The sequence below is a fragment of the Artemia franciscana genome, chromosome 10 (genome assembly GCF_032884065.1).
Source record: "Artemia franciscana chromosome 10, ASM3288406v1, whole genome shotgun sequence".
In the NCBI taxonomy this organism is placed as follows: domain Eukaryota; kingdom Metazoa; phylum Arthropoda; class Branchiopoda; order Anostraca; family Artemiidae; genus Artemia; species Artemia franciscana.
Window position 1 is genome coordinate 25992524 of NC_088872.1, and position 26806 is coordinate 26019329.

Below are 26806 nucleotides of genomic sequence, written 5' to 3' on the forward strand. Positions count from 1 at the left end.
ACCAAAATAGAACCACCACTAACACCATCTACATTATTTTCGTGAGGTTTATCCTTTGTCCTTTTGAAGTTTGTTTTTTGGTTTTTATTTTTTTTTTTTTTTTTTTTTTTTTTTTAGGCCCTTTATCAGGTGTTTTTGTGTCATTTAAAATTGGGATTTGCTCACTAGCACTGTACACAACAGGTTTTTGAACTTCTTCAACTTAGTTTTCCTTATTCACTTCACGACTCACAGATGTTTTAGAACTACATTCAACTGAAGGAGGCTAAGGGAGCACCTGTTCAAAAGGAGGCTCATTCACTATTGTCAAAGTTTACGACTGAGGTAGATGACCATCAATTTTATTGACATTTACCTTCTGACATTTGACAATTTACATTTTCACATTGTTTTGTACAACTTGCACTGGTGAGCCAACAATACTTGGATCCACAATTGAAAGATATTTGTGTGAAATCTGCTCATGTATTTGTGCTGGGAGCGTTGAGTCAGAGATGAATGAATGGCAGTTTGTGACATTGGACTTTTCCGTGAAGTCCCTACACTTAAAGTAACAGAGGCAGGATATAGTGGCGAAGGTCCTGGAGACTGCACTGGGGCATATGAGCTCATTTGCTCCATTATCTAAAAGTTCAAATTAAATAATTCAAAACAAAATAAAGAAACAAAAGAATAAATAATTAAAAAAAAATACTAATTAGCTTCATCGGACGTTGCACTTTGATCTAGAATGATCTTCCTGGAGAAGTTATCCCAAAAAGTCTGTCCGTTAGCTCTTTCAGAAAAAGAAGGTTCATTAGTAGACTAAAACCTTGATAAAGGACTAGTGACAAATATCTGACAATACCTTGGACCACAAATAAAGGAATGAAAAAAAATCACATACTATGCATACTAAAATAAAAAAGGAGATACAAAACACTATTAAAAGAGAAGCTGTGCAAAATATTTTTGCTGATATATCCGCTGGATATGGCGCATTTCAAACAGCCGTGTTTATTCTACAATAAAAATTGAAGTTAAAAACTTTCAAACAAAAAAAATTCCAAATGCTTATTTTAAACCCGTTTTATGCCTGACTATTCAAGATTAAGAGTTTGAGTCAATAAAACAGAAACAAGCAATTTATTTGCTCTTAATTATGAAGCCAAAAAATGCAGCTATTAAAACAATTAATGGAAGTATTACAAAATACTTTTGTTGAAAATAGCTGAAAAGGCATAAAACTTTTTAAGCAAAAATCAGCCGTGTTTAAAAATCGAAAAAAACTTTCAATTCAATATTCTTTTGAGCCATTTTGAACAAAAAGTAGTAACTAATTGCCACGGACAAGTTTCAGATTAGTTTCTTAAAACGAAGAGAAATTACTCTGTATATGAAAGAGGCTTTTCCTCCTCAACGCCCCGCTATTCACGCTAAAGTTTCTTACTGTTTTAAAAATAGAGTTAAGAGAAAGAGTCGAACTTTAGCGTAAAGACACTGGGAGGGGGAGTTGGGAGGGAAAACCTAAAATCTTTGAAAACACTCAAAGTGGAGGGATCAGGATGAAACTTAGTGGGAAAAATAAGCACAAGTCTTAGATACATGATTGACATAACCGGAACGGATCCGCTCTCTTCAGGGTAGTTGGGGGGGGGGGGGGTAATTCTAAAAAATTAAAAAAATGAGGTATTTTTAACTTACGAACGGGTGATCGGATCTCAATGAAATTTGATATTTAGAAGGATATCGTGTCTCAAAGCTCTTATTTTAAATCTGGTAACATTGGATCTGGTAACATTGGGGGAAAATTTGGGGGGGGGCTAAAATCATGGAAAAAGCTTAGAGTGGAGGGATCGGGACGAAACTTGGTGGGAAAAATAAGCAGAAGTTTTAGATACGTGATTGACATAATTGGAACGGATCCGATCAATTGGGGGGAGGGGAGGGCTAATTTGGGGAGACATAATTAGAACGGATCCGATCTATTGGGGAGAGGGGGGTACTGGAAATCTTAGAAAATACTCGAAGCGGAGAGATCAGGATGAAACTGGATGGGAAGAATAAAGACGAGTCTAAGATACGTGGGCAGTTGGCGGGGACCGGAAATCTTATAAAATACTTGAAGCGGAGAGATCAGGATGAAACTGGATGGGAAGAATAAAAACGAGTCTAAGATACGTGACTGACATAACCGGACCGGATTCGCTCTCTTTGGTGGACTTGGGGGGGGGGGGGGGGTAATTCGGAAAAATGAGGTATTTGTAACATATGAACGGTGACCAGATCTCAATGAAATTTGATATTTGAAAGGATCTTGTGCTTTCGAGCTATTATTTCAAATTCTGATCAGATCCTGTGACATTGGGGGGAGTTGGAGGGGGATACCGGAATTCTTAGACAACGTGAAAATTGGGGTATTTTTATCTTACAAATAGGTGATCGGATCTTAACGAAATTTGATATATAGAAGGATCTTATGTCTCAGATGCTCCATTTTCGGCTCGAATTGGATCCAGGGACATAGGGGGTTGGAGGAGGGAAACAGAAATCTTGGTAAATGCTTATAGTTAAGAAATCGGGATGAAACTTGACGGGAAGAATAAGCACAAATTCTAGATACGTTGACATAATTGGAACGGATCCGTTCTCTTAGGAGGAGCTGGAGGATGCTAATTTGGAAGAATTAGAAAAATTGAGGTATTTTTAACTTAAGAACGGGTGACCAGATTTTAATGAAATTTGATATTTAGAAGGAATTCATGTCTTAGAGCTCTTATTTCAAGTCCCGTCAGATCTGTTGTCATTGGAGGGAGTTGGAGGGGGAAATCGGAAATCTTGGAAAACGCTTAGAGTGGAGGAATCGGGATGAAGCTGGGTGGATAGAATAAGTCAATGTCGTAGAAACGTGATTGCCGTAATCATACTGGATTCAGTCTCTTTGGGGGAGTTGGGGGGAGGGGTTCAGTGCTTTGGCGAGTTTGGTGCTTCTGGACGTGCTAAGACGATGAAAATAGGTAGGCGTGTCAAAGAGCTGCACAAATTGACATGACTCGTTTTCCCAGATTCGACCATCTGGGCGGCTAATGGGAGAGGAAAAATTAGAAAAAATTAGGCTTTTTATAACTTACGAGTGGGTGATCGGATCTTAATGAATTTTGATATTTAGAAGGATATCGTGACTCAGAGCTCTTATTTGAAATCCCGACCGGCATTAAGCCTCTGATTTTCCTCTGAGTTCATACCATATGAGCTCTTGGCTCTTAGCTCTTCTTGCCTCGTCAAAAGTGCCATATTAGCCTTTAGCTCTTGTTTTTTAAATAATGCTAGAAAACCCTGCGCCCCCTTCATGGATTTCTCTTCCCCAATGAAAATCCTCCCACGTAGCCAATTCCCCTCAACCCCCAAAACTAAAAAAATGCCCCTAAAAACGTCTGTGCACTTCCAAATCACCATTACTGTATTTAAACACTGGTCAAAGTTTTTAATTTTTTGCCCCTCCCCCGAGGACTATGGGGGAGTAAGTCATCCCCAAAAACATAGTTATCATATTTTTCGACTATTTTGAACAAAATGGATAACTCAAAATTGTAATCTGTTGACTTTGGGAAAAAATGAAAGTGGGAGGGGGCCTAGGTGCCCCCCGATTTTTCGGTCAATTAAAAAGGGCACTAGAGCTTTTAATTTTCGTTATAATGAAACCTCTCACGACATTCTAGGACCAGTGGGTCGATAGAACACCCCTAAGAAAAAACAAACGCAAAAAGAAAGAACAAACAAATAAACACGCACCCGTGAAAGATCTTCTGGAAAAAATACGAAGTTCCACATTTTTGTAGATATGAGCTTGAAACTTCTACGGTAGGGTTCTCTGATACGCTGAATGCGATGGTGTGACATTCTATGGCTTTTAGGGAGTGTTTCCCCCTTATTTCGTTTTTTTTTATTGTTTTTTACTGAGAACTGAAAATTAGAAACAAATAATTAACAAAAAAAAATACAACGATTCATACAAAGAAACGCTATTCGCATCGATTCATAAAATAATATATCTATTCAAGATCAATAGTTGTGGTGACAAATAAATGTTTCATTTAGTTTCTATTTTGAAGCTAACATGTTACATGTTTCCCTTTTAAGACAAGTTAGACCATGGCAAATATAAGAGCGCCATCTATTTTAAAATAAAGATAATTTTTTTCAAGATTTGAAGCATAGAATAACAATGCGGTTTCTTTCTTGCCATTGATAGCATTTTGCATTCCGCTTGCAATAGAATTTACTTGTAGTGTTCCGTTTTGGACATTTTGCTAGACAGCTTAAATACTTTGTACAAAATATCCTCTTCAATGGGGGCTGTTTTGCCTTCTAAGTAAAATGCTGTTAAAAATTACGCCCATATTCCTTTTCAGTTTTGTCTGACATCTGCAATTTTTTTATAAATAAATAAGAGAATATAAGAGAAAAATAAGAGAAAACATATTTTTGTTTCGTGAGCATACGATCTGAATATCAAACAACTTAAGAATAAAAAAAAATATATCTAATCTATGAAATTTAAAGTAGTTCATGCTTTCTTTATACTTACAGCATCATGTTTTATACCCATTTCCAGATGCCTAAAATTTTAACTCAATCCCCATTAGTGTTTTAACATATTATCCCTCCTCTTACAGAGGAATATGTCAAGTGTCACCCAATACCAGATGACACTGATATCCTGATGACTTAACCACGTTAGCTACTTGTCCCACTACATTTATCCCGTTTGAGATTAGAATTGAGTTAAGAATCAATAAGTATGCAACATTAATGTTTTACGTATTGAGTTTAGAATCAATAATTATGCAACATAATGTTTCAAGAGATATTACATGTTTAACAAGGGCGTAATTTGCTATGGACCAGGGGGGGGCAACTGCCTCCTCCAGATCCCAGTTTACCCCCACTCCCAGCTGAAAATTTATTTTCTACTAAAAATCTTGTAATAAAAAAGATATGTCTGTATAATTCAAGCATCCAGAGAAATAGGTCAGTTTTCTTTGGTATATCTTTGCCTTTATGGTACTTTATGACTCATTTTATTTTTTCACTGTCATTTTCACTGGATTTGGAAAGCTTGGCTCCAACTTTATCCCCCGCCCTCCCCAAGGATTTTGACAAAATTACAACATGTGATGATTAAGATCTAATGAAAAACCTGGACCTCAGTTATCAGCGTTCTCATAATCAATTATTTTATTCTTCATGTTTTTAGATCTTTTTCTAGAAATAGAAAAACCGGTTATTATATACATTGTCCCGAACTGCTTTATCTTTTGTCTACAAATAAATCGGTTTTAATATTCGGCGGCCAAAGTCTAGCGGCATTGTGCAGTTTTGAAGAGCCTATTTTGCATTGTAATTGCTAGTTTATTAAGGGCGCCATTTTGTCGATATTTTTTCAACCGCTGAAAACAGGTCATAGCTGACCCCAAGCCCAATTTTCCATTCCTCTTTGGGTTTATTTCGATTTCTTGTTCCACTGTAAATTAAAAAAATATGAATTAAAAAACAGAAAAAAAGTTTTCACATTAAATGCAATTATAATATTTCGTTATTTTTGCAATTAACGTAAAATTAAACCAAGCTACCTTTAGATACTAGATATTTCGGGGTCATGAGAAACCAGTCAAATCCATACCTCGAAGTCCATATTCACCAAGTTGATGTTACCATCCTCAACAGGTCTTATAACCCCAGCCTGCAAAAGCATAGCGTAGAAACTAATAATGGGCTGTCGAACTTTCAGTTGAACAAGAGAATGTCTGATAATTTACTTCATCCAATTCACTCAACAGCCAATTGACAAGCATTAGACCTAAAATGATGATTAATATGAAACAAATTTTTAACAGTTTACACATAATGTCAAATAATTACCCTCTCAAAAGAGGGAACGAATTTTTTTCAAGATTTTTTTTGTTTTGGGAAAAAACTGAATTGCATGATAGAATTTAAACTTGTAAATTTGAACATGCTATGCATAGAGGGGAAAGTCAATAATTTGTAATTTCAGATCCTGATTTGGAGAGCAGCCAACTTCAAATTCCATTTTCCGAGCCCCATTTAATTAGTAATTACATACCACGTAAAATACACACAAAAAAGTTTACTTGACTAGTAAAACTCCGAGTTATTTTGGGGTTTTCCATAATTTTATAGTGTATCCGAAGATATAAGCCGTTGGGAGGAGTATTAGAGCAAGAGTTATAACTTATGTAGAATAACACATCTATTATAAATAAGAATAATATATTGAAATCTCATTAGTTGTGGTGAAAAATATTCTAGCAAACATAGTGCATTATATTTTTTCGTTCTAATGCAAATGGGAACATAATGTAATGGTCCCAACAGTGGATGCATCAGCGCCATCTATTTCAAAACATAGGTAACTTCAAGGTTTGAAGCATCGAAACACAATATGGTCTCTTTCTTGAAATTGATAGCATTGTGTCCAGTGTTTCCATTCTAGGGATTTCACCCCTATACTAGGGATTTTCGAGGTCTGTTAAGGGAAGGTTTTCTCATTTAGGGATTTTTGGTTTTTAAAATCTCCTGGATTTTTAAGATATTTCTAGGTTTTTCTAAATCTGGTGATTTTTCACGTTATAGCCCATAGATTCATTATTCGATCAAACAAATCACACAGGAAGCTAACTAATAGAAAAAAAGAAAGAAAATAAGTGGTCCATTACGCCTCCCAATATGTGTCAAATTAGTATTTATGCAAATATACCGCCTTCGAAGCTTCCGATTTCGCACTATATAAGATATAGACCTCAGAGCGTTATCATCAAGATCATAAGGAACCTAGTTAACTGCAAAATTTCGAATCAGTTCTATATTTCCTATTTCACAAGCTTTTCTCGGGTCAATTTTTTTCTTTATGTTTAAGTTTTTATTCTCAAAAATCTATCACTTCCAAATTAGATTTTTTTTTTCTCTTAAAACCTTTGAAAGCGGACTGGATATGAATAGACACTCTACATCAGCAAATGGATTAGAAATGGAGTTATTGAAATAAAGAAAATAGCTACACATTAAATATAATTTTCAGAATGAAAAACAGAAGTTATAAAAAGAAAAAAGAAAAAAGTTCGCGACTAAAATTTGATATTTCTCTTTTACACAAATTTCAACTTTAAATTTTTACACTATTTCAAAACATAGGTAACTTCAAGGGTTGAAGCATCGAAACACAATATGGTCTCTTTCTTGAAATTGATAGCATTGTGTCCAGTGTTTCCATTCTAGGAAACACTTTATAGAGCTATGTATAGAGCTATTTTACGATCTATTCCTAATAAACTAGGAGGGGTAATCGCCCTTGTTTCTTCTATCCTTATTCTTGTGTCCCTTCCCTTTACATTCAAGCCTAAATTTCGAGGTCTTGAGTTTTATTCTGTCGCCCAGCCTTTGTTTTGATCCTGGGTAATCATGTAGAATGGAAACACGACCTTCCTGGTTGGCAGAATACTCCTTTAGGGTACTCCACAAGGAAGATTTTTCTCCCTTGAAGAAATGAAAAATATAATCCCAGCAATTTGTATTTTTTGTCCTAACAGAAAATGTTAGGACAAGGAAAAAATACTACGGATAAGTTTATATCTTATTAAATGTAACTATAATAAAATATTATTTTCTTTAATTTCCTAATCATGTCCTTCTTGATATTATAATATAATTTTTTCTAGAGCTCGTCCCCTAGAAAATCTTCCTTGTGGAGTACCCTAAAGGAGTATTCTGCCAACCAGGAAGGTCGTGTTTCCATTCTAGGTGTCTTTCTTGAGATTGATAGCATTGTGTCCAGTGTTTCCATTCTAGGGATTCCCCCCCCCCCTATAATAGGGATTCTTGAGATCTGTTAGGGGAAGGTTTTTTCATTTAGAGATTTTTGGATTTTTAAAATCTCCTAGATTTTTAAGGTATTTCTAGGTTTTTTCTAAATCTGGTGATTTTTCAATTTAATACCCATAGATTCATTATTCGATCAAACAAATCACACAGGAAGCTAACTAATAGAAAAAAATAGAAAATAAGTGGTCCATTACGCCTCCCATATGTGTCAAATTAGTATTTATGCAAATATACCGCCTTCGAAGCTTCCGATTTCGCACTATATAAGATATAGACCTCAGAGCGTTATCATCAAGATCATAAGCGAACCTAGTTAATTGAAAAATTGCAAATATGTTCTATATTTCCTATTTCACAAGCTTTTCTCAGGTCAATTTTTTCTATATGTTTAAGTTTTTATTCTAAAAAATCTATCACTTCCAAATTAGATTTTTTTCTCTCTCTTAAAACCTTTGAAAGCGGACTGGATATGAATAGACACTCTACATCAGCAAATGGATTAGAAATGGAGTTATTGAAAAAAAGAAAATAGCTACACATTAAATATAATTTTCAGAATGAAAAAAAGAAGTTATTGAAAAAGAAAATTGGACTTGGTACTTTTCATAATAAGATTTGTAATATAAATAGATAGGTTAAATCGATAAAAGATTGATGACTGAAGTCGGTAGGGAGGAAGGGGGTGGGATATATCCTCTGGGAATTATTTAATGGTTATAGTTTTTACTTCTAATATCGAACCGATACTCAATTAATTCCCTAAATCCTCTTGTTTGCAATTGAAATACCTAATAAGCACGAATAACTTCCTATTCTATAGAGGTTTCAAACTCTTATCTGCAAAAACGTAAAATTTTTAATTTTTTTACCAGAATAAAAATCACGGATGTGTTTTTTCTCAGGGATGACCGTACCGGACCATTAGTCCTAAAACATCAGGGGAGGGATCGCTTGAACGGAAATTAAAGTTTATAGTGTTCTTTTTTATGTGACCAAAATAATTGGAGGGCAACCAACCCCACTCAAACGTCCCTTTTCTTTCAAAACCGTTTAATCAAATTTTGAGATATCCACTTGTTCAGCATAGCCGAAAGGTTACAAAACTGCATGCACATATAAGTGGTATCAACCTATACTCTTTTTCTATGGTTTTCAGTTTTAATAAGCAGTACTAATAGACCTAACTTCAATTTGTGAGAGGAATTTCAGACATAAAAGGACATTCAGTGTACCCCCCCCCCCCTCCAAAAATATATACCCCGAACACCCTGATACACGGAAGAAAACTTTTTCAGATTCCCAATGTGTGATTTCTTCAGATTCCCATCTAAAAAATGGAAAAATAACCCTAAAGTACAGTGTAATTACTGAGACACCAGCAAAAATTTTGAAAATGATCTTTTTAAAATTTCAAGGATAAAATTTGTCCCGCCCTTCACAAATTTTGATAGGCATCAGTCTCATCATTTAAAAAAAAAAATATCTAAAAGAAATATTTTTCTCCCAATATTTTTTCGTTCATTACTGACAATTCACTAAAAAATATTTCCACAAAATAAGTTTTTCAAGGAAACGTAAAGAACTCCATTATACCAAAAATGAGCACAAATAGAATCAAATAATCTACCCAGCGTAAAATCATCACAAATCAGCATCAATAAATAAATGAAACCCAAAACGAACAGAAATTACAATAAATAACCGAGCCAAACTCAAAACAAGCCGAAAATAAAATGATTAAGACAAACAGCCACTACGCCAACTCAAGGCCAGAATATAATTTGCACTTCACTGAAAAAAATTTAATGTTTTTACTTTAATAACTTAAATAAATAGAAAATTATTAAAATTTTAAACAATAAATATGAGCATATGTATATTAAACTGACAACACATATTCTTTTGTATTTTTTTCATTAGAGTGCAAATTATGTTCTGGCCTTGAGAAAGAATAGGGGTTGTGAGCCCTATCCATGTTAGTTTCTGCTAGTTTTCGGTTCGACTCGGCTATTTGTTGTAATTTCTGTTTGTTTTGGTTTTGATTTATTGGCGGTAGTTTTTCTAGTGCGCTTTTAAGTGACCCGAAAAATTGGAGGGCGCCTAGGCCCCCTCCCAAACTAATTTTTTTCCAAAGTCGCCGGATCAAAATTTTGAAATAGCCATTTTGTTCAGCATAGTCAAAAAACCTAATAACTATGTCTTTGGGGATGATTCAATCCCCCCAGAGCTCCCAGGGAGGGTCTGCAAGTTACAAACTTTGACCATTGTTTACATGTAGTAATGGTTATTGGGAATAATTTATACAAGAAGTGGTGTAAAAAGTCACATCTCGGAAAGAGTATTCTGCTCACATACACTAAAACTGGAGGCAAAGGCAAATAAAGCAACCACATTTAGACAACAAAAGAAATAAATAAAATCGAACCGAGTTCTACCTCTACATAGTTCTTTTACTTAAAAAAATTACTCAATTTTTTTTAAAGAAAATACCAGAAAAAATCTTTAGAATCCGAGGCTCCTGCGGAAGAACCTGAGGCTCTCGTAAAAACAACTGAACATATTTACAGATCTAAAAGGATAATAATTGTGCAACTATCGAGTATCGAGCACTACTATTTATAGTTCTGGGTAGTCGGAAATTTTCTCGTCGAGCATTATCTGATTGAAAATAGACAGAAATATTATATAAATAGACAGACAAATTAAATATAGAAAACAAAAGAACCATATCATTCACTTCCCTGTTCAAAGATCTTTTAAAATATAATAGCCATCGCCGTTACAACTGTACCCCATACCCTCCTAATGGAGAATGGTAATAGCCCTAGGCTGTACATAGAATTTTACTGACATTTTTCGTTTTTTTCGCAATTTGTCTTATTTAGCATTATAGAATGATTTTGGATAAGAGATAAGGAAAAAAATTATTATAACCCAAAAAACTGTGCAGAAAGCCTAACGGCTATGTCTGGCCCCCATAGGGGGCTTGGGCGCATCGAAGGTATAGAAAACAGCGAAGTATTGTGTCAACAGTCACGATCTGTTTCATAAGAATAGATTTTCTTTTTATAATTAAAATTTTAAGTCTAAAATATTAATGCAGATACTTATCAATTTCATCTTTATAACCCACAAATGTAAAAACCTAAAAAGACACATTTGTATCTTAATATCAAAATTTGTCAGTAGAAATGGCCCAATAGGAGATAAATCAATTGTCAACAAATTTAAATCCTCTGCTTCGAACCATAATTGGTGAGTGTAAAAACGGCGATTGGCCCCTTCCAACTACAATTCGCATCTACAATTTCACTTGAATATTTTCAGAACTGCGGAGAGAAAAGTTCATGGTTAGTTGAATCATATAAAACCTTACGATTTTTGATGAACCAAGAAATTAACTCAGGAATTGGATCCTAGAAATAATCAGGAATCAGCAAGAGCCTCTAGTTTATCATCATTTGGTGAAATGTAAACAAATATCACATAATTAGGATATGTTAGGATACGTAAGAAGATGTTTCTATTGAAAGACTAGAATTTTTGGATAAAACAATATGGGTAAATCTAGAGACCATATTAGAAAAACTTCGAATATTTTTTGGTAGTAGGTATGTCGGATTGAGCATTTATTGAGAATAGAAATCACGGTCTAGAAAAAACGACCAGAAACTTTGAGTGTTATAGTTCTTTTATCAGACAAATCAAAGGAGATAGACCATTTATCCAAAAGTATAACATTTAATAGCTAAAAATCTAAATGAAGAATTCCAAATTCAGAAATTTCCACCATCACCGAAAGGATACAAAGTTTATAAAAAAAAATCTTGTATTCAAAAACTTGATTCTTTTTGGGGAAATAAAAGTTGTCACACAAAAACATCAATAAGCGGAATTCAACCTTTCTTTGTTTTAATTTCTCAATTTCTCATGGCCAAAACTACCTCTTTGATTAAGTTTACTATCAAAAGATGAAGAATCGATAATGGTGCTTGCAACCATCATACCTCGATCTATAGATCAACTAGAAAACTGTCAGTCCAAGAAACTATATATAACTAAGTAAGGTACAAAGACAATTCCTCGCCTATATTTTATTTCTCATTCTGACCTCTCGTTGGGTAAAAAGGTAGAAGTGTTTCATCTAATTCATGGAACAGTACTACTAGTAATTCCTTACAGTACAAAGGCAAATCTTGTTTTTATACCGTCTTCTTATCATCGTCATCCACTCGTCCGATTGCCTAATAAAAGCCTAAAACTTTAGTAAAGGTACTAAAAAACTTTACAAAACTCAACAAAAATTGTTTAAATGTTGTTGCTTTTTACAAGTCGATAAATTATTTCGGGAGGGGGTTCAAACTAGGTCACCCCAACCCCCTGAACACAGCCATTGTTACTAGCCTCCTTTTTTATTCTGTAACTCCGCAAGAAAATGCTGGAGATGTGCCTCTGCATTGAGGCACAGGAAAATCGACGAGGTCGAAGTCGAAGGCCTCAACCGAGCCCATTGAATTTGAATTAAAATCAAATAGCTGTGCAAAGACATGTAGGCAGAGTGAGTGAGAGGCAAATCTGGCATAAGCCCTAATTAGGATTATGTAAAAATGATGTCAGTTCACTTGTTAATAAACAAATCTATCTATCTTCCGTCCATGTGTCATTCCTAGGGCAGAACTAAGATAGACAGTCATAGAACGAAAACAGTCATAGAACCTAATTTTTCAAGTGTTTGGTTAAATGGCACGGTAAACGGCGTGAGTAATTATGACTCTTATTGGACCAGTACTTGTTTGTTCGATTTTAGAAAGGTACGCCCGCCTAGAGTGGTAGGCAAAGAGGTAGCGATGTCATAAAAAAAAATATTTGAATTCCTGAAATTTTGCATCGACAAGACATACAAATATATAAATCAACTAGCCTTCCATTCTGAAACAAACAACTTGCATTAAAGCCCATTTTATCGATATTTCGTGGTAACTGCAAGCAAAAGGTGAAAAAAAAAAGTTATGTTCAAACAGGTATTCGAGATAAAAAGGCGTCAGAACGACTATTCCAAATATATACACAGTGTGATTCACATAGGAGCGAAATTTCACACCATTGAAGAATATATAAATGTGGCTTTGGCATAAACCAAAATTTATAGATTTCAAGCTAATTAATAAAGCACACAATGGTCAGAAAATAGAAAACCCAAAAATACTTGTTTAGAAAAACGAAAAGGCTATTATAATCCAGAGAGCGTCACTGAATCCTTTTTTTACATCATCCAGCCTTTATCAGTCTATTCAGTGTCAGTCAACCAACATTTGAAATGAAAATATATTTAGTTCATTTTTCATAGGTTTATTGTGCCCAAAGAATCAAATTTGATTACGTAAGAACATAATTGACTTGAAACAGAGAAACAAGTGGAAATATAATAAATTTCTTAGTTAAATTTTTTAGAGAATGAGAAAATTTTTTGAGGAACAACAAAGCAAACCAGGTTGGTTTGTAAATTACAGCTACTATTGATTTTTTTTATTTTTTAGGATATACAAGGCTGGGTAAACTTGATCAAATAGACCTTGGTACTTTGAAGCCAAGCCATCTCTAGAAAAGAACCAAAAATTTTTTTTTAGCAGTTTAGCTGTAGTTTTCAATTCTCGTCGTTTTTACCTTTAACGTTCCATCATCAAGGAATGGTACAAAATTCCTATCTTTTTGCTCTATTTTGAAAGATTCTTAACTTGCCACACGGATGAACAGACTTTAAAAAACTAAATAAAACCAGTATTTTTTTTTCTTAAATTACCAATTGATTTATATGTTAGGATTTATCTTCACATTATCGTAGTGAGGAATAAAAGGTTTCGATATCCCACAACTCTCATTTAAATATAATATAAAATAATGAAAATGTCTTCTAACCTTGACTTGTTCGCATCCGATTTCAACAAAATGGTCCGTTTTAGCAACATAAAAATAACTGCCACAAAAAAAAATGTTTAGATATTGTGGAGATTCGACTTTAACAATTTAAGTATCCAAAAGAAATAACCGATATTTTGGTCCGGAACTCGATTCCAAAAAGTAAAATATTCAATAAACATTGAATATACTTGACACAGTGATTGTAACCACTGTGACTGCGATTGCTTGTGACTGCTACTGCGCAAAGGGATGTCTAGGAGTAACCTCACGTTTTCATGTTCTAGCTTTGATATATATAGTTTCCAAGAATTTAATTTAAACAATAGTGAACCTACGTTTTGGATTTATTATCCATGTTGAAAAGATAAGAAAAAACCCGGGTTGATCACATCCCTTTTTTTCTTTTTATTAAATAAAAAAAACAAGTTTTTTAAAATGAAAGTAAGGAGAGACATTAAAACTTAAAACGAACAGAAATTGCTCCGTATATGAAAGAGGCTTTTCCTCCTCAACGCCCCGCTCTTTACGCTAAAGTTTGACTCTTTCTCTCAACTATACTTCTTAAAACAGTAAAAAAAAACTTTAGCGTAAAGAGCGGGGCGTTGAGGAGAAAAAGCCCCTTTCATATACGGAGTAATTTCTGTTTGTTTTAAGTTTTCCGTTCAAGTGAGCCCTCTCCTGATGTTTTAGGACTATTGGTCCGGTACGGTCATCCCTGAGGTAAAACAATCCGTGATCTTTATTCTGGTAAAAAAAATTAAAAATTTCACGTTTTTGCAGATAAGAGCTTGAAACCTCTATAGAATAGGAAGTTATTCGTGCTCATTAGGTATTTCAATTGCAAACAAGACATTTCAGAAATTTCTGAATTTGGAATTCTTCATTTAGATTTTTAGCTATTAAATGTTATACTTTTGGATAAATGGTCTATCTCCTTTGATTTGTCTGATAAAAGAACTATAACACTCAAAGTTTCTGGCCGTTTTTTCTAGACCGTGATTTCTATTCTCAATAAATGCTCAATCCAACATACCTACTACCAAAAAATATTCGAAGTTTTTCTAATATGGTCTCTAGATTTACCCATATTGTTTCAGTTACCCATATATTTCCATATACTTGCAGATGATGCATCACGTCATCTATTTCAAAACATAGGTAACTTCAAGGTTTGAAGCATCGAAACACAATATGGTGTCTTTCTTGAAATTGATAGCATTGTGTCCAGTGTTTCCATTCTAGGGATTTCCCCCCTATAATAGGGATTTTTGAGGTCTGTTAAGGGAAGGTTTTCTCATTTAGGAATTTTTGGATTTTAAAATCTCCTGGATTTTTAAGGTATTTCTAGGTTTTTCTAAAACTGGTGATTTTTCACGTTATTGCCCATAGATTCATTATTCGATCAAACAAATCACACAGGAAGCTAACTAATAGAAAAAAAATAGAAAATAAGTGGTCCATTACGCCTCCCAATATGTGTCAAATTAGTATTTATGCACATATACCGCCTTCGAAGCTTCTGATTTCGCGCTATATCAGATATAGACCTAAGAGCGTTATCATCAAGATCATAAGCGAACCTAGTTAATTGCAAAATTGCTAATATGTTCTATATTTCCTATTTCACAAGCTTTTCTCAGGTCAATTTTTTTCTTTATGTTTAAGTTTTTATTCTCAAAATCTATCAATTCCAAATTAGATTTTTTTCTCTCTCTTAAAACCTTTGAAAGCGGACTGGATATGAATAGACACTCTACATCAGCAAATGGATCAGAAATGGAATTATTGAAAAAAAGAAAATAGCTACACATTAAATATAATTTTCAGAATGAAAAAAAGAAGTTATTGAAAAAGAAAATTGGACTTGGTACTTTTCATAATAAGATTTGTAATATAACTAGATAGGTTAAATCGATAAAAGATTGATGACTGAAGTCGGTAGGGAAGAAGGGGGTGGGCTACATCCTCTGGGAATTGTTTAATGGTTATAGTTTTTACTTCTAATATCGAACCGATACTCTATTAATTCACCAAATTCTCTTGTTTGCAATTGAAATACCTAATAAGCACAAATAATTTCCTATTCTATAGAGGTTTCAAGCTCTTATCTGCAAAAATGTAATTTTCATTTTTTACCAGAAGAAAGATCAAAAATCCAACGTTTTGGATTTATTATCCATGTCAAAATGACAAGGAAAAAAAACCGAGTTGATCACATCTGTTTTTTATTTTTTTATTATTTTAATCCATAACTCAATTTAAAAAGCGGATTTTCGAATGCCCAAACCCCAGATACCTCTTAATACCATAGATTACTCCTTAAAACCACTTAATATTAGCTCCCTTGATTAAAAGTGCTTATAATATTAGTCAATCAAAAAAAGTGGGAGCTTTAAATACCTTGACAATCATTCTGTGGAGTTTAAAAAGTTTTCATTTTAATGAGTTTTTTTTGTCTTTTTTAGTTTCAACCCCTCTCCCCCAAGACAAAACGACAGACAAAAAGCCTAACTCAAACCCTTTTTTAGATGAAAGTCACCAGTCTCATGTAAAAATGGTGAAAACCAAATACGGAAGGGGCGAAACAACAGAATAAAAGGCTTGTACTCAAAAGAATGATTCTTTTTCCGAGGTTAAAAGTTGCCACAAAGAAAAATCAATAATCGGTATTCGACCGTTCCTTCTTTTGAATGGCTTAGTATTTCATAGGTAACTTCAGGCTAGTCGGGCTTTAAAAAGGCTTTTTTATGATGTTTTTATTATAACTGTAAGAACTAGCAAGAAAATATTTTGCACCCTCCCACCACCAATTAAATACAAGCGGGCCTTTTAATCAAATTAGATGAAGGAGTTCTGTCTTTCGGATGGTTTATCCTAGCGGTAAAGCCACGCATAGCACTATCTACCGAAGCTGGAGAACCATTTAAAAGACTGCACGATCTCCAGAATTTTTTTTTCAGATTTTAATTTTTATTTCCAGTTGTTTTACCAATAACGCAACGTCATAGATAAAAGATACGAAAAACCTCGTTACTTGCCCTCGTTTGGAAGATTTTGGACTTATCAATTTGCATCCTGGATGAACATATTTCTCCAAACTCAATCAGCCAAGTAAATTTAGAAAAAAAAATCGAAAACGAAAAGAATTTCATATTACAGAATAGAACAGAATATATTTTATTCGCTACAATAGCTGGGGCTATCATGAGCATGTCATGGCACAAAAAAAGACCTAAAACAAATAAATAGCAACACAAAAAAATATGGCAGCAAGTGCTGATTCAAGGTCAATAAATTAAATGAGTAGTTAAAAAATTAAAATAACTTATTAATCTATTTTCACGATTAAAATAGCGACCGTTTATACAGAATATTTCAGAATAATTAAGTATAAAAATGGTTGGTATATTAAAAAACACTCACTGGCAAATACCTGAAATAAACAAACATCGAACATTATATATTTGTCAAGATAATATTATTAAAATACCGAATAAAATAAGGAGCAAATGATTTGCAATATCTCTCGGTACTAGAGGCTGGGTAAGTCATTACATTAATCAGTTGAAAGACTGTCAAGAGCTGTTAACCCATTTTCTAAAATAAGAATGCAGGAACAACTGAAAGCAAATGAAAAATTTTTAATCTGCATATTGTTATAGGTAAAATTAAGGAAGGGTAGAGATTCATCAAAAACATTTTGACATTAAAATTCAATATTTTAAACAATGTTGGCAAATTTATCTAAAAGTAAAATGATCAAAAGACTACACGGACTTTTTTTTCACTTAATAATAGATGTCCAAAATTATCACTAACGGTCCAAGAGCGAAAACATTGCAAAATACTTAAAAACTTACTCTTCAATATGTATACAATACAATATACAATATGTAAATCCAAATATGGATTACAATACACTACAATACAGTACACAATATGTAAATCCAAATATGGATTACAATACAATACAATACAGTACACAATATGTAAATCCAAATTTAGACTGTTATTAATTTCTCATTTGCCCATACAGCATTCCATTTTTGTTTCTATAGTTCAGTATAAGTGATGATGGAATATTCTCTGTAAACATTTTTGGTACTGCAAGCAATATAATATGACTTAGAAGTTTCTTCAATTGGCATGTCTCCCCCCCCCCTCCACTGACCTGAGTGCTTCAAGTCACCCCTGATAACACATATGTTAAGGGCAAAATATCTTGTTGTGTGCCAGCATGACCCCTTAGACTGGGAAACCATAAAATGGTAGTTTTACAGTCAACACTTTATTGTGGCATAACCTTTTAGTGACTAAAAAAAAAACTGGAGATTTAAATTGGAATTCGAATAAGCTGTCTCCAAACAGTTAAATGTGCTGGTTCAATACAATTATCCCTGGAAAACAAGAGCCAAGAGCTCATGTGGCACTTGTGACGAGGCAAGAAGAGCCACGAGCCAAGAGCTCATATGGTATGAGCTCTAACAGAATTCTAAGAATCAATAGATTGATTTAAAAGGAAAGTCAGAGGCTTAATGCCGGTCAGGATTTAAAATAAAGGCTCCGAGTCACGATGTCCTTCTAAATATCAAAATTCATTAAGATCCTATCACCCACTCGTAAGTTATAAATACCAAATTTTTTCTAATTTTTCTTCTCCCTTTAGCCCCCCAGATGGTCGAATCTGGGAAAACGACTTTATCAAGTCAATTTGTGCAGCTCCCTGACACGCCTACCAATTTTCATCGTCCTAGCACGTCCAGAAACACCAAACTCGCGAAATCACTGAACTCCTCCCCCCAACTCCCCCAAAGAGAGCGAATCCAGTACGGTTACGTCAATCATATATCAAGGACATTTGCTTATTCTATCCACCAAGCTTCATCCCGATTCCTCCACTCCAAGTGTTTTCCAAGATTCCCCCACCCCCAACTCCCCTCAATGTCAAAAGATCTGGTCGGGATTTGAAATAAGAGCTCTGAGACACGATATCCTTCTAAATATCAAATTTCATTGAGATCCGATAACCTGTTCGTAAGTTAAAAATACCTCATTTTTTCTAGTTTTTCAGAATTCCCCCCCAACTATCCCAAAGGGAAGGGATCCGTTCCGGTTATGTCAATCATGTATCTAGGACTTGTGCTTATTTTTCCCCCCAAGTTTCATCCCGATCCCTCCACTCTAAGTGTTTTCCAAGATTTTAGGTTCCCCCCTCCCAACTCCCCCCCAATGTCACCAGGTCCGGTCAGGATTTCAAATAAGAGCTCTAGACACGATATCCTTCTAAATATCAAATTTCATTGAGATCTGATCACCCATTCGTAAGTTAAAAATGCCTCATTTTTTCAAATTTTTGAGAATTACCGCCCCCCCCCCAACTACCCCTAAGAGAGCGGATCCATTCCGGTTATGTCAATCATGTATCTAGGAATCGTGCTTATTTTTCCCACCAAGTTTCATCCCAATCCCTCCACTCTAAGTGTTTTCCAAGATTTTGGGTTTCCCCCTCCCAACTCCCCCCAATGTCACCAGGTCCAGTCAGAATTTGAAATAAGAGCTCTGAGACACGATATCCTTCTAAATATCAAGTTTTATTAAGATCCGATCACCCATTCCTAAGTTAAAAAATGCCTCATTTTTTCTAATGTTTCAGAATTAACTCCCCCCCCCCAACTACCCCAAAGAGAGCAAATCCGTTCCAGTTACGTCAATCATGTATCTAGGACTTTTGCTTATATTTCCCGCCAAGTTTCATCCCGATCCCTCCACTCTAAGTTTTTTCCAAGATTTTAGGTTTCTCCCTCCTAACTCCCCAGATCCAGATCCGGTCGGGATTTCAAATAACAGCTCTGAAACACGATATCCTTCCAAACATCAAATTTCATTAAGATCTGACCAACCGTTCGTAAGTTAAAAATACTTCTATTTTTCTTTTTTTCCGAATTAACAGTTCCAAATAAAAAGCAGTTGTCCCTAAATGGGGTGAAAGTAGTTGTAAGGAAATATTTAAGGAAAATTTGAATTTCTTGGGAAGGTTAAAAAGTGGAGGCGTTGAATAGAATGGGATGGACATGGAATGCGCTTACCTGTGCTGTCCTCAGGTGGTTTGGTGCTACAGTTAGTTGTTAGTAATTCAAGTAGTAGTTTAAGCCTTTTTGTAACTTCATGCTAATAATTTCTCTCATTATGTCATTATGCTAAAAAATTTAATGAATTTTGTCGATTTACAATCAGTATAAAAGATTAATTCAGTTGAATCATATATTATACCCATTTTTGTAAAAAATTTTGGTTTCTATTTACTTACATATATCATTTAGACAAACTATTTGAAAAACCAGAATGAATTTTAGGGCAATTAATTTTTGTATTTTCTACGGCAGGTAACATATAAATCTTGTTTTAAGGGAATGCTAATCCTCCTTTCCTGTTATTTCCTTTCAATCAGGTAAGCAGATGAATGAGATATTTTATGTTAGACTTAAAGAACTTATACAACACACAAGCTGTCATCCAACAGCACTAATATTGTGGGCTTAGTTTGAAATTATTACCTCAGAATAGAGGATTAGGAAATAAATTCTCCCTTGCCTCCCCTTGATATTCATCTCATGTAACTTTTACTGAATTCAGTCAAATGAGGCTTTAAGAGTAATATGAAAAAAAAATAAAGCCTTTTTGAAAAAAGTCAAGAGTGAAACCAAACCTTAAATAAACCCACTAAAAAAGAAAAACTTATACAAAAAAAAACATTACATTTCCTTGTGATTTGAAAATTATGCATAACTAGCCTAGAGCTTTACTGAATTCACAAAACAGTATGTTTTATACAAATTTCGTAAAGTATAAAAATAGAATGTCTTTGGGATATTTTGTATAGTAGAAAAATGAAGCTTTTTAGGATATTTTTATCTTATTTGAATTCACCTAATTTGGTATTTATTTTCAAAATATGAAGTTACAGACAAGTATACATAACCAAAATGAAGGAAAAAAATTTTGGGACAAAATCTGTCTTCTGCACAATCCTGTAACCTTAGAAATATCAAAGGAGTAGCAAGGAAAGCTACAAAGCACATTTCCAGGGTCTTGATCTATTCATGGAAGTTTATTTACCTTAATCAAGTAACATACTTGATGTTAGTGTGCAATTATGCCTTCCAAGATGGAAATATATTTAGAAAATAGTTCTTACTTCATAATATACAGGAAAACTGTAGTTAGTCATTTCTAAAAGCACCTCACTTAACTGTACCCCAATCCCCTCCCCTCTAATGTCCAAATAAATAGACCAAATTAAATATATTTGATACATCATTCTTTTGTTTCAACTCAATACCAATAAATTGAAGCAATAATGATGAAATCAAGAAAAAATACATTGGCAATATATAATTTGGGCTATGTATTTGCACATTAAGGGCTGGCATAGCTACAGCATTTTTATTGGTGGAGGGAGGGGCAAGAGGGGATGCTATTGATGTAAGTGCTATTCAAGCAGTAGTGAACAAAAGTCACTATTCAATAAATATGCTACTTGGTGAATTTAAAAACATTACACAATATACTATCAAGAATAAACACACAATAAACAATCATAAGTTTAAGTGATGGTGCTTGGATTTTATGAAAATTGTTAGCAATGAGCTGCTGTAGATGAAAGTAGTATAGCATAAACAAGCTTTTGGGGGGCAAAGGGGAATGTTGTATATGCTTGGTTTTTTTCAGCCAGATTCACCACTAATGCTGCAGTATATATCCTCCCTCTACTTCCCCCAAGCCCCTCTCCCAGCACAGGGGGCTAAATCTCATAATAGAACCAAGCTCTACTCTAACACCCCTGGGTATTGTGCTGTTCACTTTCTTGTAATTTTGAATCTGTAAGACTTAATTCATTTTGCTAAACTTTTAATATATGTGATTCACTGAAATATTAACTATGATTCTTATTAAAGTGATTTGTTTGTGGGTTCTCCAGTTTATGTTAATAAATAGCATTGATCTTAGCAGGCCACATAAAGCCAAAAATAGAATCATAGGCAGCCCAATAGCACTGTCTAAGTAAAGATACAGGGTAGGTCAAAGTATCATTACATATTGTATAACATTATATTGTAACATATCCCCCATATTCAAATAGCAACCTTATTTCAATTTGAATATATTCAAAATATAAAGTTAGAGTTATAGACTTGTCTGTTGGGCATTGTTTGATAAAGAATATCCAGAAAATCTGAACAATTCTTGGCAACATTGCAACAGAAGCCTTAAACTGAGTAAAAATTACCAGGGTAGTCAATTGGAAGAGAAAAGTGACTCCTAGAGTTTGAAAATTGCCTTCCCATTGTAACTTTGTTAAAAAGAAAATTCTATAAAAACTACACAAAATTTTTCTTGTGTAAATCAGGGTAAGGGTATACATTTTTGGAGGGGGTCACACTACATATTGTTCCTATGTTGATAATTCCTTTCACAAGGAAAGCTCAGTTCCCTTCTGCTGCATGATAAAACTGATAACAATAGACAAAGAGAATGGGCCTGTACTGCTTATGCTTGTACATGTACATGAGTGTACATGAGTTGGGCTTGTACATGCACACAAAATTTCTAAATTGTGACAAAATATATACATTTTTTGTTTGAATTCACTTTATTCTATTTTCAGCAGACATTTTGTACAGCATGCTGACCCAGAGATAAATGCCCCACAAGTAGTGCTGGTATTATGTGAAATGCAACTAATAACAGTCATAATTCTTTGCAGGTTTATGCCAATTCTTACCAATTAAATACTAGAAATAAAAATTAAATAATTTCTGGAGCAGATCTTCTTCTATCAAATTCCACAACCAAATGACAACCAATTTGACCTATTTGGTTATAATACAAATATCATTACAAAAAGCACTAAGTCTTTTTTTTATGATTTCCTTTTCATTTAGGTAATTATATTCACTGTAGGCTATATCTATCTTCTTATTCTTCAATGATCCTATTTCTCTCCTATTTACAAATGTAGAGGGTATATTCATTTCTACTTTTGAAAGCTTTAGAACAAGGGAATCTACTCTTGAACTGATAGATATTAGGAAGTAAAAGCACCTTAAATATCAAAGGAAAAATTGACCTGAGCAAATTTGGTGAAACAGAAAGCATTGAACATTTTTTAATTTTGCCATAAATCCACATTTTTACTTAGTTTTAAGGTTTCAAAGGCAGTATATTTGGAAAAATATTGACATGGAGAATTTCATGAAGTGTAATGTACCCCTATTTATACTGTTTTCCTTATGTTAAAAACAAGCACATATGATTTAAAAATAAATTGTCTGCTCAAAGTAAAAAGCAAACTTGAGACTAGAAACAGTTTTAAAGCTACTAAATAAATTATAGTTTTTCCAAATTATTGGGGGGGCAAGAGGCTCTCCCTCTTGCCCCCCCCCCTTAACAGCACGATTGATTAAAGGGGAGGAGGATAGCAGACAAAGTAAAGTGAACTGCTTTCAGGATTGATTGACCACAATTTTCCTAGTAAGAATTGTTGGTAATTGTTTAGTTTTATCACAAGCTGTCTAAACTGGAAACTATGCAGCAAAGCAGCATAGTTTCCTTACTACAGAAATGCTAATTCTAGAAGCACATCTATTTCTGGTTGACCTCCTCCTCCATGGGGTAAACTAAAAATGCATAAAGTGGGCTTCCTTATAGGTAACATTACCTACAGAGCAAAGTGTATTAGTACATGAGGGCAGCAGAGCAAGGTCTGCATCCTATATTTATCTAATATATATAGAGCCACAGGACTCATGGACTAATACACTTTGCCCTAAAGGTAGCCCAATGTTACACATATACAAAATTGGATGTTTGTTTTGTTCAAAAACAGCTGGCTAGTTTAAACTTGGGTAAAATTGTAGTTAATTGACTTTTTGCTATCTTGGAAAGGGTTTAGGTTATGAAAATGAAACTTTTGGGAATGCGTCTATAGGCTAAAGTATGTCCTGGGAAGGTATTTTAGAGTACCCATCTCTACTCCTTCTCCCTCTAGAGGGCCCTGAAATTTGCATACATGACAGGTCTATAGGCTACCTATTGAAATTTCAACAAAACAACATTTTACCTTAATTTTCAGTTACTAGTTGCCTTTTCTCTGCCTTTAGTTCTGAAGATGCAATTCCTGTTATTAGAGTAGAATTCTGAGCCATATCAATGTTTTTTTTTGCAAAATTTAGGAAATGTAGGCTATTTGCATATCTTTAAGACCTTACAAAATGGAATTGAGCAAAGTTATAAAGCTGAAAACAATTTTATTGTACTTCAATTAAGCAGAAGATCTATTTTGCAAGGTTTCACTTTTATAACACACATATTTTTAAAGGTCAGGACCCTCTAGAGGGAGAAGAAGTAGAGTTAGTTGCTTCAAAATACCTTCTGAGGATATACTTTAGTCTGTAGATTCATCAATGAAAGTTTCATTTTCCTAATCTAAACCCTTTCTGAGATAGCAAAGTCAATTAACTAGAATTTTACCTAAACTTGAAAATGAATCATCTTGGATGTAATCATTAATGGATGAGTGAATCTTTCAATTATCTTTCAACTTCTTACTATGCAGAAATTAGCCTACCAGTGATAGGCCTAACTTGAATTAGTATTTAAAGTATAATTGCATTCATATTGTACAACCTTAACTTCTCCCTTGGCTTCAAAACCCTGCCCACTTTATGCATTTTTAGTTTACCCCATGGAGGAGGAGGGTTAGCCAGAAATGGATGCACTTCTAGAATTAGCATTTCTAAGTTCTATAGTATGGAAATCATGCTGCTTTGCAGTACAGTTTCTGCTTTGGACAACTTGTGACAAAACTAAACAATTGCCAAATTATTTTCTGAACATGTTACCTTAACAACAGGCCTAATTATAGGCTACACTGAGACTAAGTAGCCAACTCTCCAAGACAGCTGAATCTTGAGTTTTTTAAGCTCTCTCTAGTCCAGCCAGCAGCAGCTCATCAAATTACGGGTTTTCGAATATGCTAGAAAACTGCACTATCCTTCGAGCCAGAATTTTACCAAGTATCCAAGTACATACCAAGTAGCCTACTCACCAGGACAGCTAGATCTTGAGTTTTCAAGCTCTCTGTAGTACAGCATAATTGCGCTTTCTAGCTTTGAATTGTCTGCTTTAAGCGCTATCTATAATAACCAATTTATATTTGTAATATCTGAAATAACCCGGCAAGTTATGACGAAAACTGAAAATACGGTTTAAGTAGACAAATTTGAAGTATTGGCTGAGGTTGTATTACTGAAGTCTGCAAATCAGTTTCCCTGGAAATTGATCAGTCAATATAGCACGTGCTATAAATTATTAATTGGCACTTTCGTGCTGCCGAAGGTACAGGGCTCAAGCAAACATAATGAATATTCTTTCGGGTTCACCGATAGTATCTTTTCTTCAACACTTTACTATCAGTAGGACCCTTAAAAATTAATAACGAAAAATAAGAATAAATCTTCCAATTTCTCTGAAATGACGGATTATGCATATATTTTTGCAATACTAAACAAATTACTTTTTTTGGTTTTATAGCACTAATGATGTTAAGTATTCAACAAAGAAAATTTTAATTTGTTTCTTATTTATTGAAAATTTTTATTCGTTAAAACATTTTAACAAAATAATGAAGTAAATTCAGAACTTCAGAAGAAGGAATCCACAATGGTTTATACTAACTGAGGGGTTAATTATTCATAGCTGAAATTCGTCAGCTCGTGGATTTATATTTTTTTTTTAAATTAAACGGAGCTCAGCAGAATATAATATTTTAAGTTCAAGATTATTTTACAAAATCCTTAAGAATCAATCCCTCTCTAGTTTTTAAAAAGTCTTATAAGTTGTTTATTTTGCCTTATTGAGGTCCCAGGTGCTCAATTCTGGGATATTCCAAGTTCTGTTTCCTTCTTCTAGAAAAACTTTGGTATTTTCAAACTTAGTGGTAAAGGAATGGCTGATTTTGACGAAACTCAGCTACACACATAGTTCAAGTTCACAAATAATTTATTAAACTTCATCTATACATCTATACGCCTTGAATTTGGGTAGACTTATCGCACTTTGAATCCCCCAGGAATCGAATTCCAATTGGTAGGACCCAGATACTTTATTGTAAAACTTGAACCTGTAGTATTTCGCTCTTGGCTTGCCAACGCTTCCGCATTTCATGTGTCATACTCGTGATAAAAAGCATTCGTTTTAATTAAGTCAGAAAACATCTTTGGGCTAATATTGTACAAACACTGATATACAAACGTTCCAATCTGGTAATCTCTAATTTGTCATACGTTTAAAATACCAAATTCGAAAAATAGATTCAGTACTAAAAACGCCTCTTTATACTTACTTATAGCTCTTAAAGCCTTGTTTTACAGTATTTTTTGACATTACCGTAAAAATTGCTAGCCCAAAGTGAACAACCGTAGTATACGCATGGAGTTATTACAACAAAATCCCAAATAACCCAGATAACCAGATATATGGAGTTGTAATTACAAATCCCAGATAATGTGCTTCTTATATTCGTTCAATTTTCACTCCATTAAATGTGATTGGCTGCAGCAACTCTCCGTGTGCTCCAGCTCTTTTGAATATCATGTAGTTAGTCTTTTTAGCATTCACAGCAAATAAGTTCTCGGATACAAATGAATGTAGACCTCGGAGCGCATTATTTGCATTATCTACTAATTCCTGTACTGTCTTGCCAGTAGCTAAAATGGCAGTGTCATCCGCAAATAATGTCAGAACCCTTACTACATAAAGTCTCATAGAATCAACATAAATCAAATACAACAAGGGCCCTAAAACCGAACCTTGTGGCACACCGCATGTTATGTCAACAATACTCAAATTTTTATGCTCTATGAACACGCTCAATTTTCTTCCTCTCAGGTAAGATTCAAACCATTTAAGACATGTTCCACGAACTCCAAGACAACTCAACCTATTT

General features: G+C 34.0%; 3 protein-coding genes across 4 annotated transcripts in view; 1 reads left to right on the forward strand and 2 right to left on the reverse strand.

Moving 5' to 3' along the window:
• LOC136031979 (acyl-coenzyme A oxidase 1-like) overlaps positions 1-24945 on the reverse strand; it is a 168548-nt gene extending 143603 nt beyond the window's left edge. The window contains exon 1 of the mRNA XM_065712034.1: positions 24908-24945. The gene's annotated coding sequence lies outside the window, so the exon portion shown is untranslated. The remainder of the gene's footprint in view (positions 1-24907) is intronic.
• Positions 1-26806, forward strand: part of LOC136031983 (transmembrane GTPase Marf-like) — a 503142-nt gene that overhangs the window by 328269 nt on the left and 148067 nt on the right. The window lies entirely within an intron of this gene.
• LOC136031980 (uncharacterized) lies at positions 70-24976 on the reverse strand. Of its 2 annotated transcripts, none has more exons than XM_065712037.1 (4): positions 24892-24976; positions 5663-5839; positions 3772-3942; positions 70-624 (listed from the first exon to the last, which is right to left on the reverse strand). In XM_065712037.1, exons 2-4 carry the CDS (start codon positions 5732-5734, stop codon positions 382-384), a joined length of 486 nt encoding a protein of 161 aa, XP_065568109.1. In that variant the 5' UTR covers positions 5735-5839; positions 24892-24976; the 3' UTR covers positions 70-381. The 2 variants fall into 2 exon arrangements, with proteins under 2 accessions (XP_065568109.1, XP_065568110.1); XM_065712038.1 differs by lacking the exon at positions 24892-24976 and adding an exon at positions 24702-24864.